Below are 15202 nucleotides of genomic sequence, written 5' to 3'. Positions count from 1 at the left end.
TCATCTGACAGCTTTAGTTACTAGTTACATTACACATTTGTTACACAATGCTTTATTATAAATATAATAACTGCAATGGCCTACAAGTCCAGCAAAAATTATTAGACCATTAAGCTGTTTGGATCATTTCCAGTTTCTAAAATGGGAGGATTTTCATGCATTGAGTTTTTTTACTTTTAATACTTAAGTACTTTAATTTACTTAATAGTTAAAGTACATTTTCCTGATGCTACTTACATATTTTTACTTAAGTAACATTTTTAATGTAGGACTGTTTAACACAGTATTTTTACAGTGTGGTAAAGGATATGAATACTTCCTCCACCACTGTCTATGTCACCACACTCTCCTGGTCTTCATATAATCATATCGTATAATCAATATGAAGAACTTGAACACACCCTGTTGGGTGTCCTTGCGCCATTGACCAACAGAGTTTGTGTACTGAGAGGAGCTGCTGAACCTGAATGTGTTCTGTTGGTATTTTGTTGGTAGTTTGTCATTTAAATACAAATTCATTTAAATTTGAACAAGACTGAGAAATAGGACTCTTCCTGATGATGAAAATATGATATAGGTTTACGTTATGGCCACCAGTTTTACTTTTTTTGAAACTTTGTCAGTTTGGCGTGGTGGATGGCTCAAAATACAATACCCATGAGCCCCAGTTGCCATTGCTGTGAAGAGGAAGCCAGAGGCGTGAATTCAGAACTGCGGCAAATTTCCAAAGGTTTTGTTTTTACATATGTGGAAAAAACACGCTGAATTCCTCCAAAATTGAAACAGAACCCCAAAGTGAATTGATTTAAGCTGCTTAGCTTCCGAGAGGGCTTTTGTCCCTTCTGTAATAACCCCTTACTGAATAAAATCACGTACAATCTTGTGAACAAAATATCAGAAAAGTTATGGCACAAGAGAAAACAGAGCTACAGCTGTTTACCAACTAGTCATCAAGCTTCTATTGCCACATATTTTGTAACAATGCACGGATGAATTTTGTTGTTCCAATTACTGCTGTGACCTTAATACAGACAAGACAGGACTAGACTGGCAAGAGCACGCTCTCCTCATCCCTCAACTATTTTAGCTTTCTGCCACGTCCGGCATGTTAGTGTAACCAATAACCTGTCAGAAATAGGCTGCCGGAGACAGCAGCATCTGAAAATAAACGGAGGGTTTGAACATCCTATAAATATTGGTCAGAAATCCTACACCGGAGGCCGTGACGTAGCCTAATACCATATTGACAGAAACACAAGGATAATGTCCTCATTTATCACCCGAGACAAATGTCCACGTCACGGTCTGGAGCTGTCAGAGAGGCAGAGACACGAGGCTTTATGATGAGAGCGGTGACAACAGTGCTCTGGCTTCTGAGAAGGGAATGCCATGTGCAAAGCTCCCAAAGCATGGAGGTGAGGTAACCAGGGCTCCGAGGAGGTCCGGGGAAGAGAGGGCTGACTGGAGAAGAAAAAAATAAGCTGAACCTTTTAATAACGCGGTTCTGTCTGCAGCGTCATTTTCCCCTGTGACAGGGAGATTTATGGAAGTGGAAGCGTGTGTGTGTGTGTGTGTGTGAGAGAGAACTAAAAGGACAAAAAACGAAATAAAAAGACAAACTTAGGAACTTCTAATGAGATAGAATGCTTTTCAAAGATTTAAAAGTCACCATTCCTCCATGCTGCCACTAATTGGCACCAACTGATGTTTATTTAGCATTCAAAAATAGCTCTTTCAAACACTGTCTCATTGCTTAAGATGCCCCAAAATAATGAAGGCCAAGTCTCTGTTGACAGAGTGGTGTTGATATCAGAAAAACCTTTTTATTTAGTCATGTGTGCTTTTGATGGAGAGCGTATTGAACCACTTAGCTGCATATTTACCTCCATACTCACTATTATTATTTTTCTTTTTCTTCAATGCCACAGAGGCAGCGCAGGTGATTGCACAGGCGGGGGGTAATGGAAGTAAGAGAAACAGGGAAAAGTCAATTGCCACATGGCGCCTGGTAGCGCCATGTGGCATTATATTATATAAACTCAGTATTATGTGGCTACATATGGCTATATTAACTCAGTATTATGTAGCTATATTAACTCAGTATTATGTGGCTATATTAACTCAGTATTATGTAGCTATATTAACTCAGTATTATGTGGCTACATGTTGCTATATTAACTCATTATTATGTAGCTACATGCGGCTATATTAACTCACTATTATGTGGCTATATTAACTCACTATTATGTGGCTATATTAATTCAGTATTATGTGGCTATATTAACTCAGTATACATATAGCTTATTAAATTAATTATGAGCTACATGTGGTATATAACTCAGTATATGGGCATAATTAACTCAGTATTATGTAGCATATAACTCAGTATATGTGGCTACATGTTGCATATTAACTCAGTATATATGGCTATATTACCTCAGTATTATGCTATCTTAAAAGTATTATGTGGCTACATGTGGCTAAATTAAATCAGTATTATGTGGCTACATGTGGCTATATTAACTCAGTATTATGTGGCACATGTGGCTATATTAACTCAGTTAGTGGCTACATGTAGCTATATTAACTCAGATATATGGCTACATGTGGCTATATTAACTCGTATTATGGCAATGTGCTATATAACTTTATGTCGTACATGGGCGATATAAACTCAGTATTATGTGGCTACATGTGGCTATATTAACTCATTATTGTATGGCTACATGTGGCTATATTAACTCAGTATTATGTGGCTACATGTGGCTATATTAACTCAGTATTATGTGGCTACATGTGGCTATATTAACTCATTATTATGTGGCTACATGTGGCTATATTAACTCAGTATTATGTGGCTACATGTGGCTATATTAACTCATTATTGTATGGCTACATGTGGCTATATTAACTCATTATTGTATGGCTACATGTGGCTATATTAACTCAGTATTATGTGGCTACATGTGGCTATATTAACTCAGTGTTACGTGGCTACATGTAGCTATATTAACTCAGTATTATATGGCTACATGTGGCTATATTAACTCAGTATTATGTGGCTACATGTGGCTATATTAACTCATTATTGTATGGCTACATGTGGCTATATTAACTCAGTATTTTGTGGCTACATGTGGCTATATTAACTCATTATTGTATGGCTACATGTGGCTATATTAACTCAGTATTATGTGGCTACATGTGGCTATATTAACTCAGTATTATGTGGCTACATGTGGCTATATTAACTCATTATTGTATGGCTACATGTGGCTATATAATCATTATTGATGGCTCAATGTGGCTATATTAACTCAGTATTATGTGGCTACATGTGGCTATATTAACTCAGTATTATGTGGCTACATGTGGCTATATTAACTCATTATTATGTGGCTACATGTGGCTATATTAACTCAGTATTATGTGGCCACATGTGGCTCTATAATCAGTATTATGTGGCTAATGTGCTATATTAACTCGTACTTATGTGGTACATGTGCTATATAACTCGTATTTGTGGCTACATGTGTCATATTAACTAGATTATGTGGCTACATGTGGCTATATAACTCAGTACTAGGGCTAATTGTATTAAACTCAGTATTATGTGGCACATGTGGCTATATTAACTCAGTATTATGTGGCTACATGTGGCTATATTAACTCAGTATTATGTGGCTACATGTGGCTATATTAACTCAGTATTATGTGGCTACATGTGGCTATATTAACTCAGTATTATGTGGCTACATGTGGCTATATTAACTCAGTATTATGTGGCTACATGTGGCTATATTAACTCAGTATTATGTGGCTACATGTGGCTATATTAACTTAGTATTATGTGGCTACATGTGGCTATATTAACTCAGTGGCTATATTAAGCCGAGCCAGGGGTTATTGACCTCTCTGTCACTGCCTGCGCTAAAGCGATCAGAAGTGAGGCGCTGCATCGCCGCCTAGCTTGAAGTGAGGAGGTGAAGGACGGCACAGAGTGTTAGGGAGAGACAACAGAGGAGAACGTGTCCAAGAGAGAGTGAAAAAGAACAAGAGAGTAATTTCAGAGTTCAAGGGTGCAGGAGAAGCCAGCGGGGCTCCGTGGCTCAAAGCTAAATCAAGGCCCATAGATTTGTGTCAGGCAGAGGCCGACCCCTAATCACAAAGGTGTCACCACCATTCTCTGCCCTTTCCTTGCAACAGAAGCCTGAAACAACCCAATTTTCTGTCCAGTACTTACTGACCCAAGCTTTTGCCTGCTGAGGTTTGACAGGAGAGCCAGATCGAGCTACACTAATTGAGAATGTCAGCCGTGGAGGGCAATTTCTTCCTCACAGACGAAAACAAAACAGGCACAATAATTGAGCTGTCAAATCTATCAAAATAACTTCTTTACATGGAGGATGGATTGCCCCCGGGTGCTTCCTTATGCTAGGCTAAGCACTTTGTCTCCGATTTGCTACGCTTTCAGAATATTCCGGATCAGATTGCTGCTGGTTATGTCTGGTGGAAGGAAACAGGAAGGGCCCATGCATCTTTTATGACTAAGCACAAATCCTAGTGGAATCCTGGAGACGTACTTCAATATCACATAATTCTCTATGTGGCTCCAGCACCTGATTCCAACACAAAACAGCCACTCCATCGCAGTTCCCATTTTACACAGAAGATGCCTCATATCTGCGCAGCACGGGCACATCAAATCGATTCATTATCAGCCAAAATGTCACATGCCATTTTCAATTTGTCTCCTTCCACTTGTGCTTTGGTGAAAAAAATCCTTTTAAGTAAGCTGTGCTGACAGTGAGGTGTATGTCACCACAAGAGCCTTGAAATACCGACAGTAATACATTGCTTACCTTGTTTTACTGTGTAAGTTGCTCTTGACGTTTAAAAACAATAGTATCCAACGGAATAGAAAGTGCCTTGGATCTCCGGAATATGAAAATGGACTCAGTCGCCCAGCCTTAGCCCAAAACAGAAAGCAAATCCTGGGCAGAGACAGACAGTAAGGCTTGGAGACCAGCTCCAGCAGTGTGCTCCACAGCTCAATGAGGCCCAGGCGTCCAGTGACAGCTGATTTTATTTTAGAAGTCCCCTCGTAAAAAAATAAAACAGGAGTGACTTGGGGGAGAGGGAAGGTGGATGTGGGTTGGCTTTTTTTAGAAAAGTATCGAGGTGCCTAACATGCCCTTAACCTTATGTCACAGTAGTCTTATAGACACAGACGCCCCACACGCTGAGCTGGACACTTGGTACATCCGTTATTTACACCGCAGAGCGCAGGGAGACATTTGGCATTTGAAATCACTGCTTGTTAGCATGCTAAATACCAAGGTACTTTATGATTTCATGAATATTACAGACAGAAAGTGAGAAGGCTTGTATATTTTCAATGATATGTTGGCAACAAACAACGAAAGATATAAAGCTCACGTTAAAGAGTTCTTCCACATTTTTAGAAAATATGCTTATTCGCTTTCTTTCAGAGAGTCACATGAGATGATCCATACCACTCTGTCTGTACGCTAAATATAGAGGTGGAGTCAGGAGGTGATTGGCCGAGCTTAGCATTAAGACCAGAAGCAAAGTCTGGCTTTGTCCAACGTTGAAAACATACACATCTAACAGCACATTCGCAGCTCACAAAATAAATCCCAGCTCATTAATTTAATCAGTACACAAAACAGAGATGTGAAAAAGAACAAGTTGGTTTAACAGGAAGTTACGTTACTATTGTTTGGTGAGCAGAGCAGCAAGTCCCATCGTCTGTTTGTCAAGAAACAGTTCCAGCATTGTACCACCAACATTTCACTGCGCTTCAGAGGCATATTTTTGAATTTTGGACAGAGACAGGCTAGCTGTCTCCCCCTGCTCCCAGTCTTTGTGCTAAGCTAAACTAATAAGTGGTATCTAAGTGGTATTAATTTTCTCATGCAACACTTAGTAGCAGCAGGTAAACATAAAAACATAATAACAAGCATGTTTCACATAATGTCCAACGGTTCATTTAAAATAGACAGCCGGGATTAAAATTGACTTGCAGGTCACACTAATATATCTTTTCCCTACATAGCCCTGTCTCTCTATGTGCATCATTGATTAGAATAGTGTGTTACCACTACTTCTACTGTAAATCAGTGCATAAAAGGACTTCCTCTCAATGAAATGTCCTTGAATGAATAAAGTTAAAAAAAAGAAAGAAAAAGGAATCCTCTCACACATTATTATCTCTCCAGAGAAACACTTTCCAATTCAAGGTGTTGAAAGCCTGCTGTTGTGTAGATCGTAGAAACATGCTCGTGAAGGACCTGAGTTAAATGTGGCCTGTAAAAGCGGCCCAACATTTTCTCAATGTGGTGAATGATTTAAAGCATTCTGCCAAGAGGAGTTGAGTGACCTTTCTAGGTGATAAAAACCCATCTTGTACACTGTATGCCTGCCGACGAAATGTCTTTGAACCCTTTTCAAAAGACAGCTCTTCAGATGGATGGTCAGGCAAAGTGAGGCAATTTAGTTCCCAGAGGCCTGAGAGAATAAGCAAGACACATTTAATGGTTACCACACAGGTAATGAGTTTTAAGATAAGTGGAAGTATGGAAATCATATTGTTATCCTTTCTTTTCTTTTCACATTTTCCTTCTTGTTCTTCTTTCTTGGACATGTGTTGCCCTAAAGCAATGGCAAAGGTTCTCTTTTAAACCTGTGGCCTTGTGTTCACTCTTTTTCAACCTACATCCTTCTTGACAATGTGACAGAGATTCTAGTGTTTATCACCCTGCAGGAATCATTTGTGTCTACTCTTTCCATACATTTTGCTGTGTTCGTGGCCGTCCTATATGAAACACCAGGTGTTCCCCGGGAGCCCACCCCAGCACATTGACTACAAGAGCGTGGTTATCAGGCGTGTGGAGAAGCTGCACTCTGCTGATAATCCCACTGAAATTGCACATAGATTTTCTGTTCCTAAAGTAGAAAATAAACATACTCCTGTGGAATACCTAATGAAGGGGTCTGAGAATATAACCCAAACTGATGTCCAGAGTGAGTTTAATTCAAGTGAGTTTCAAGCTAAAGTAACTTTCAGGAAATCGAGTGCTGAATGTGATTAGTATGTCTAATTTGTAAGAGATAGGTTCCAATAAATTGGAAACCATTCTTTATTTTCAATTTACGAACATCAGTCACATCTTCAGGGCTAATTTGTGTCCTATAAAACCACCAAGGGGACCAAATCTGGAAACAGGAAGACCACCACTTTGTTATGCCTAAGGATAATATCATAAGACATCATCATTTGGCAGGAGAAATTGGGAGGATACATAAAAAAACACCTTTTGGCAATTCCAGCTCCAATTGGGAGCATTTGCACACTTTGAAGAAATCCTCTTGGGCCAAGGGTGTCTGACAAGTTAAATCCGCCACAGTCTAATATAAATAATAATAATATAAATCCTATCTAACTCCATGCTCCTGTGAGTGCCACAAAGCCAAGTACAGTGGCATGGGGGAGTGGGGTGGGGGAAACAAGTAAACAAGGAAGCCTGTTTAGAAAGAGCAGCAGCATGGAAATTTAGAGGTAAGCTTTGCATCTGTTTAAAGCGCAGTTATTTAAACGTTGCAGCTTTGCAGGGAACAGCTCCTGTAGGCCTTCTGTCATTTGACCGGGCAGATTACACGTCGTCGTCACTGACAACTTGTCAGCCAAGACAAAAGTGATCGCTCAGTCAGGACAACAGGATTGTCAAGAAGCTGCGATTTTAGACGCGGCACGGAGATTTAGAGACTTGCAGGGCGACGCGAAAGCATTACTGATCTCAGATGGAGAGGCTCTCAGTCTGGCATGAGAATACACGGAGTGTAAGCCTGCACGGTTGAGCTCACGAGTGCTTGTATGTGTGTGTTTAACACCTTTGTACCGCTTGATGGCCTGCCAACACTTTAGATTCTCGCCCTCCACGATCACCACCTCTCTCGTTGTTTTTCTCTTTTCAATTTCCACGACACGTAAAGACATGTGTGTTGCCAAAGCATAGAAAAGAAAATGGAGGAATAATAACTATTATTAAACATTGTACTAACGTTAATCAGAAACATGACAAGTTGCTCGGTGACTGCTGTGCGAAAACGGTTGCCAAGGTACATTGGCAACCGTTTTTGTACACGTTAATAATAATAACAACAATAACAACTTTAATTGCAATCATTTTGCGCTTATAACTTGTTTCCGCTGACCCCAAGTGCCCAGAAATATCACTTATTATACTTACGCAGGTTTAAAAAAAAAAAAACTAAATCTTCATGTCTTATGTTCATAAGATGTACATTTAGCCATTGTCATTTTCCAATAGGCCAGGAATTAATCCAAAAATAATAGAGGCATTCATTTCAACTCTGTATTCAGCTCAAATGTTGTGTCCGTTCAGATTCTTTTTTCTTCTTCAGATCCTTTTTTAATTTTTTTGATGTGCCGGTTGAATTTCGCTGTTAAGGGATTGGTAGCAGCTGTGTGATTTCTTTTCTTCACTCCTTTGTTGACAATATTTTTCCATTAAGTGTTATTCAAAGACTTTTATTTTTTATGACCAAATATGTGCAAACACACTGACATTCCCACCAGCCCCACCTGTACAGTTTGGTGCTAATTAAGATGACAAACGTGGCAAACAGTATACCTGCTAAACATCAGCTTGTTAGCATTGTCATTGTGACCATGTTAGAATGCTAAAGCTAGCGTTTAGCACCCTGTGCTTAAGTACAGCCACACAGAGCTCCAAGCACATAGGGGGAATTTAATATGCACCATTACATAATAATAATTGTTTAATCCACAAAAGTAACACGGACCACTGCTGTGGTACCTGAGGGGCCAATGTTTTAGAACCTGTCTCTTCAGTTTGGGATTCTTGCACAGCTATGACAAAAAAAAGGACTGTACCCACTGTAAAATCCATTTGTGTGTACATCGCTATCAGCATCAGTGGAAAACAAACTGGAGGTAGCCACCATGGTGCTGCTATCACAGTAATGGAAGCACAGTATCTAGCGAGCCCCCAGCTTCCCATTAAAAAGCTGCCAGGGAGGCAGCCTTATCTGGCAATGAACAATCTGGTTTTCAAAAAGCTGCTTTCTGCCAAATGTTTATCTCATAGAACAAATGGGACACCACATTGCATTAACCATGCGGCCGTCTCTGTTGTTTGTTTGACGGACCAGTGTAACCATGATGCAATCAGAGCGCTATAACACATCTGATGTTGTCCCCAAAGTCTTCTGGAACTTTTCTTCACTCTAAAATTGCAATTCAACAACAAGGAAGTACTCACAAACAGTGGTGTCCGTAGGGGAGGCCATGGTCCGATCTGTTGATGGGTCAGCCTGCGTGAGATTACTGGCCGTCGCTCTTTTAGACGAGGAGGTGTGGACGGACACTTCCTGGTTGAGAGAAAGAGAGAGAGAGTTATCAGAGAAAACACCTGTGCTTCCTAAACAGGGAGATGGAGAAGTGACGCCACGGCTCATCAAAACCAGATGGCTGTGCCCAAATCATCCATACACACCCTGACATATACACACATACGTACACACACCCTGTCACACACACACAGAAAAACAGAGCATACACATGCTACCACACATACCTCAACAATGAAAAATGATACAGTCAAACGTCTGGTGACATTCAAGCTCTGGATTCCAGGGAAACTTTGTTGCGGTCGTCTGAGCTGCAGACACACACACCCACACACACACACACACACACACACACACATCTGTGAGTGTAAAGAGAGACGACCTTGGACGCAATGTGAACAGTAGGCATCGACTGGAAACTTAGTGCAAACAGCACTTGGTTGAATTTTAATAAAGCCAATCTAGAAGTAACTAAAGGTGTTTCCACAGGCTTCCTTTGATAAGAGGTTCAAAATTGGTAAATGGCATGTCCTTGGTGCATACAAGCTTTTTATTTCCCTGGAATAATTCTGTCAGCCGGTGCAACACACCTATTCAGTTGCAAATTAACCCTGCAGGGAAGAAACACACCTGTGTCTATTTGTGTGTGTGTGTGTGTTTGTGTGTGTGTGTGTGTGTGTGTGTGTGTGCATGTTTTTGCAAATGTGGTGGCTATATTTCTCATTGCAAATCAATGTTTTCCAAGTAGCGTTTTTTACATGCCGGACCTCAACTCGGACTGACAACAAACCAGAACAACTCTGCACACATCATAACAACATGGTGGCACACACCCACACCCACACACACACCACACACACACCACAACACACACACACCCACACACACAACACCACACACACACACACCCACACCACACACACACACACACACACACACACACACCACATATCTGTCTAGTTTGGTCTCCTTTGCTCTGAGAAAGGTGTCAACCGTAATTGTAATTCACCAAAAGAACAAACATTGTCCTCAAAAATCCATTTAGCAAATCCCCGGAAGACAAGGTCATTTGCTACTTCTATTACACACACAACACACACCACACCTTGCACGCATGCACACACACACACACACACACACCACACAACACACACCACACACAACACACACACAAAACACACACAAACACCACACACAACACAGTCAAACATGTAGCTATTCTCACTTTCTGTTACTCGCCATTCTCTCTCCCTCTCTTGCTCTCTCTCTTTTTCTTCTCTCTCTCTCCGTCTTTCCTCTCTGCTCAAAAACCCTCTCGAACCTCGCAGCACTACTCCTTTCTCTGCTCTTTTCTCTCCTCACTGTCCTCTCCGTCTCTCTCCGTCTCTTGCTGAAGTAGCACTCACATCGAATGAAGCTCAATTCAGTGAGCTGCATGTTGCAGAAGCACATGTTCCACACCGGCTGCTAACCACAGCTCCCCAGTGCGCTGTGTTTGACTGCTGATATTAAACAGAGTATTTTGTCTATGACGGGGTGTTACTTTGCTCAGGGGATGATTAAGTGCACAAGCTGTAAGGATGTTTTTACAGGCCAGTGTGTGAAGAATGTGTGTTTGAGCGTGAGTTTGTGGTGGCTTCAGTTCATTACAGCTGGTTACAGAATGAAGGTCGCTGAACGAAAGCCATTAAAGGGATTGAAACATTTATCTCTCTTTGGTTGTCTGATGGGCTTGTTTACACCCCACTTAAAGTCAATGTCAGTAGTAAATTATGCATCTAGTACATGTGGTGTGTGGGTGGGAACACATTATGAAAGATTTTCTCTGTACATTGATATACATTTGTCTTTTTTTGCATTACATCAGATGGAAGGACAATCAATCTCACACTTACACAACAGTATATACTGAAAATTCTAACCAAGCAAGAAAAAGGGGGACTCAGTATCTCAGGACAGAACCCTGAGGCACGCCACAAAAATGTTTACTCCATGTGACCAGAACTACTCCAAGTAGTTCAACCCCTTCTTTTGGGCTCTAGGGCCCAACCTGATAGTATTACCTCTCAATAAAGAGACATGAATTCAGTACTGAGCTCAAAAGACACCAAATTAGATATTCATTCGCATCCAACTAGCATCTCAGTGCTCCACTTGTCACTGAAGCAAGACTGGAATTTGAATTGAAGCCAGGAAAATTTGTCAAATTTGACAAGTAAGTCAAAACAAGTAGAAAAAATGTTAAGTTGGGATTTGTTTTTTGAAGTTATTCATGTTACTGGTGTGAAGAATGTGTGTGTTGTGTGTTTTTTTTTTTGGAAGAGTCAAAGTCAATTTTTGAAAGCCAATGAAAAACAGCCAGTCGGCCTGGAGAGATTAATAATGTGGAGAAAAAAATATTGTGATGTCAGCGCACAGAGAGCTTCAGAGGACACAGTCCTAACAGCACACCTGTAATCCTTTACAACATGAAAGTGTATCCAAATTATTACTAATATTATAGAGAAATACGGTACAACAATGTCATAGAAGACTGAGTTTGAACATAATAACAGGACAGGACAGGAGAAAAATGATTGGCTTTTTCTGAAACTGTTACCTGGGAGCTTTTTGTGGATATGAATAAGAAAGGGAACATTATTCGATTCTAAAGACATCACATTGCTGATTGGTACTGTCTCTAATAAAAAAAACTATTTTGAGTTCCACCAATCAGAATCCATTTCATGAAATAACCAGACTAACAGGAACAGTGTCACAGCCCAATGTCTCCTGCAACCGTCACCGAGTGCTATCTAGCTCTGACTCCCTGCCATATGTTCTCTCTGGCGCAGGCTGTCACAGAGGAAGAAGGAAGAGGAAGGGGGGTAGTGGTGATGGTAGAGGGACTGTCTCTGCAAATCTCCTACAGACTGACAGAGTTAATAAGGGACAGTGCTTGGTGAAATCTGTCTAAACGAACCGGCGTGTCGCGAAAGATAATCCCTGTGAACAAAAAAAATCAAAAAAATCACTGAATCTCTGGAAGAAGCTCAGCTAATGAAATCAATGCTCGCCATCTGGGACCATTTAATGTGTGACATACGCCTACAAAGAGGCCAGTTGGACCTGTGCTGGTGAAACCATGGTAACAGGAAGTAGTACACTACCAGTCTAGGGAGGTGACACCATGACACCCTCCACCTTCACATTGATGCCTTTTAGAGGGAGACATCACCAGAGAAACCTTTGTGATGACCAGGATGGAGGAAACTGTGAGACCGCCATCACACATGCAGGGATCATCCAATTTTACGCTGATTGTCCTATGTCAGCTGTTGACATTTTCACCCTCTAACAAGCAGTGCTCCTTCTAGTAGGACTTTAATGACATGCCATGGTGCTTGAAGGGTCTCTGAGGAGAGCTGTCTGCCTCTTACTACTCAAATGTTCTCCATCTGTCCTCCCCCTCTCAGCTCCTGTGTCATCCCTCTGTTTAAAAACGTCAGTCTTAATAAATCAAAAAGTCTGAGCTTTAAACAAAGCGTTGGATCAGCGAACAGTGTCCAACCCTGCTTTCAGGACACGATTAATACATTTGTCTTCAGATATGGTTAGACGACATATCCTACAGAATTAAAAATCTGCGATCACTGTGAGATATCTAGGCAACCAACCAGCCAGACAAATTAAACTAAATAATTTAGCCTGGCCTCCGCGGAAATCTGCAAAATGACTGTTAACACCGCATTACGTGGTGGTGGCATGGAAGGTGGCAAAAGTCCGCGGGGCCACCATGGAAAACAATGCCAATGTAAAGCCAATGAGAAGAAGCCGTAGAATTAGGAGCGACCACTGTAGCGAGTCGTATGAAAGCTCGGAAATCCACGCAGGGAGGTTGGTGGTGGATGGGTCAAACACAGGACCTTCACCCTGGAGACCGGGGACTGTGTCCAGCGTGTAATGTTTCCTAAACATTCCTTTCCTAAACCCCTCCTTACCATTGTTCCCGCGTGTCACGGTACCGTAAGCCCACTCAAAGGGCCGTGTTTATTTCATGGAAGTCTTTCGTGGGCCCATCACAGAATTATTTTTGCAATTCAGTGAAACAGCCACAGATATTAAGTTGAGGGGGCCGTGTTGATTTCACAGAATTCTGTGGGATCAGGTTGAAATAGATATAAGAGACTACCGTTTTCCTTCTGAGAAGGCCACTAGTTAGAATGAACTGTTTGAGTGAAACTGCGTTTAGTTTTGATATGTGTACAAGTTTAGGATACTGTTTGGCAAATGTTCAAACTTTGCATGTTGTTTATATTCAGTCATTTATTAAGAACATAAAGAGCTACTATGGTCTCTCCTGCACTCGACTACTTTGGACTCAAATAGCTCGGAAATGGCTCTGAGTGCTTTTGCTGGAGCTGCTGAAGCTACAGTAGCAGATCAAATCAATAAGGTTCACTGGATCGATATCAGGTGTGACACTTTGGAGGAGAGAGGGCGCCTGCCTCAACACAATGTGCTCCTTAAATACTTTTAAGATCTTATTTTTGGAATGCTCTCCATTCCTTTTTCCCTCTAAGTCTTTTTCTTTCAATTTAATATCATATCTTTCAACGTTCTCTTTTCTTTTTTGTGGTGTGACAGCTCCGCGGGCTGCTTGAGTGCATCTTTAGGATGCTTGTTATCCTGATTGTCTTATGGTGGGCTTCTTTGCTCTTCTGTTTTTGAACCTCCTTCACTGATTAGCACATTCCATGTACTCAGCTCATTTAATGCCCATGGCAGTGTCTCTGGGCTAGCACTAGCTGGTGTACTGTATGGCGAGGGACTGAAGGGGCACACACACACATGACTCACTGTTTGGGTACTTCATTTTAAATCAAATGGTTCTTCATTGGAAAATGGTGCATAAACAAGTGAATCCAAGCATGTGGACCCAGACACTATATTCACATGTACAGTTCAGCCACATGCACACTCCCTCTGTCAGCTCTTACACCGAGTGCTTCTGGCTGTGAAAGCTGCCTTCTGGGTTTGCTGGCATAACATACAAGTGGCTGCTCTCAAACATGACTCATGAGACTCTACAACAGTAAACAAATCACTGAGCTGACCGAGGCAACCAGTTGCTTTGGACTTCCTCCAAACACGCCTGACCTTCTGCAATTCAAAGCAATGAGCAGTCAAATTAACAGTTTGCAGGAAGAGCTGCACAGAATGGGTTGTTTGAGTTTGTCACTGGTCTGTCTCACTAAGCAAGTCCACTTCAGTCAGGCTGTGTTAAAAAACCAACAGGACTATGGGAACTTAACAACTCCTCCATGGAGCTTCCCATGAGGTCTAGGTTCTGCCTTGTTCTACAAAGTGGAACGGTTGTGTTAATGGATAGTGTGGAGTGGATATATATTAAACTGCAGTAACAGAATAAGGGAGTAAAAGCTACCCTATTCTATGTTTTTGAACAATGCGGAATCCTGTCGGCAAATTAAACGCAATTAAAGGGGCACGCCACAGATTTTACATCTCTAGCAGCTGTAAAGGTGGTAGACTCATTATATTTCTGGTGTCTTTATTGTGATGTTCTTCCACTATGGTATCTATTAATAGATTAGGTACCAGCAGGTTTTGGAAATATGTTCTTTGTGCATTCATTATGCAGAAACCGACAATCATCCATTATTATGGTTGCTATAGAGAGTGTCGCATTTAATTAAGTTTAAGCTCTAGTTATAGTAATGGATATGTAAATAAATGTATTGTATTTATGCCTGATTTCATGTGGAAGTTGTTTATTGGTCACCTC

At 41.1% G+C, this 15202-nt stretch overlaps 1 protein-coding gene across 3 annotated transcripts in view; it reads right to left on the bottom strand.

The window, feature by feature from the left end:
- Positions 1-15202, bottom strand: part of xirp2a (xin actin binding repeat containing 2a) — a 49102-nt gene that overhangs the window by 21000 nt on the left and 12900 nt on the right. For 2 of the 3 annotated variants that reach the window (XM_032506077.1, XM_032506076.1), the window contains exon 2: positions 9330-9438. In XM_032506077.1, the coding sequence (XP_032361968.1) occupies positions 9330-9438 (109 nt within the window). Of the gene's footprint in view, positions 1-4862; positions 5083-9329; positions 9439-15202 lie in introns of those variants that run through there. The other variant, XM_032506078.1, reaches the window with a different exon arrangement.

This window comes from Etheostoma spectabile, chromosome 24 (genome assembly GCF_008692095.1).
Source record: "Etheostoma spectabile isolate EspeVRDwgs_2016 chromosome 24, UIUC_Espe_1.0, whole genome shotgun sequence".
Lineage (NCBI taxonomy): Eukaryota > Metazoa > Chordata > Actinopteri > Perciformes > Percidae > Etheostoma > Etheostoma spectabile.
Note: the sequence above shows the minus strand (reverse complement) of the source record. Positions and strands in the feature narration are given on the sequence as shown.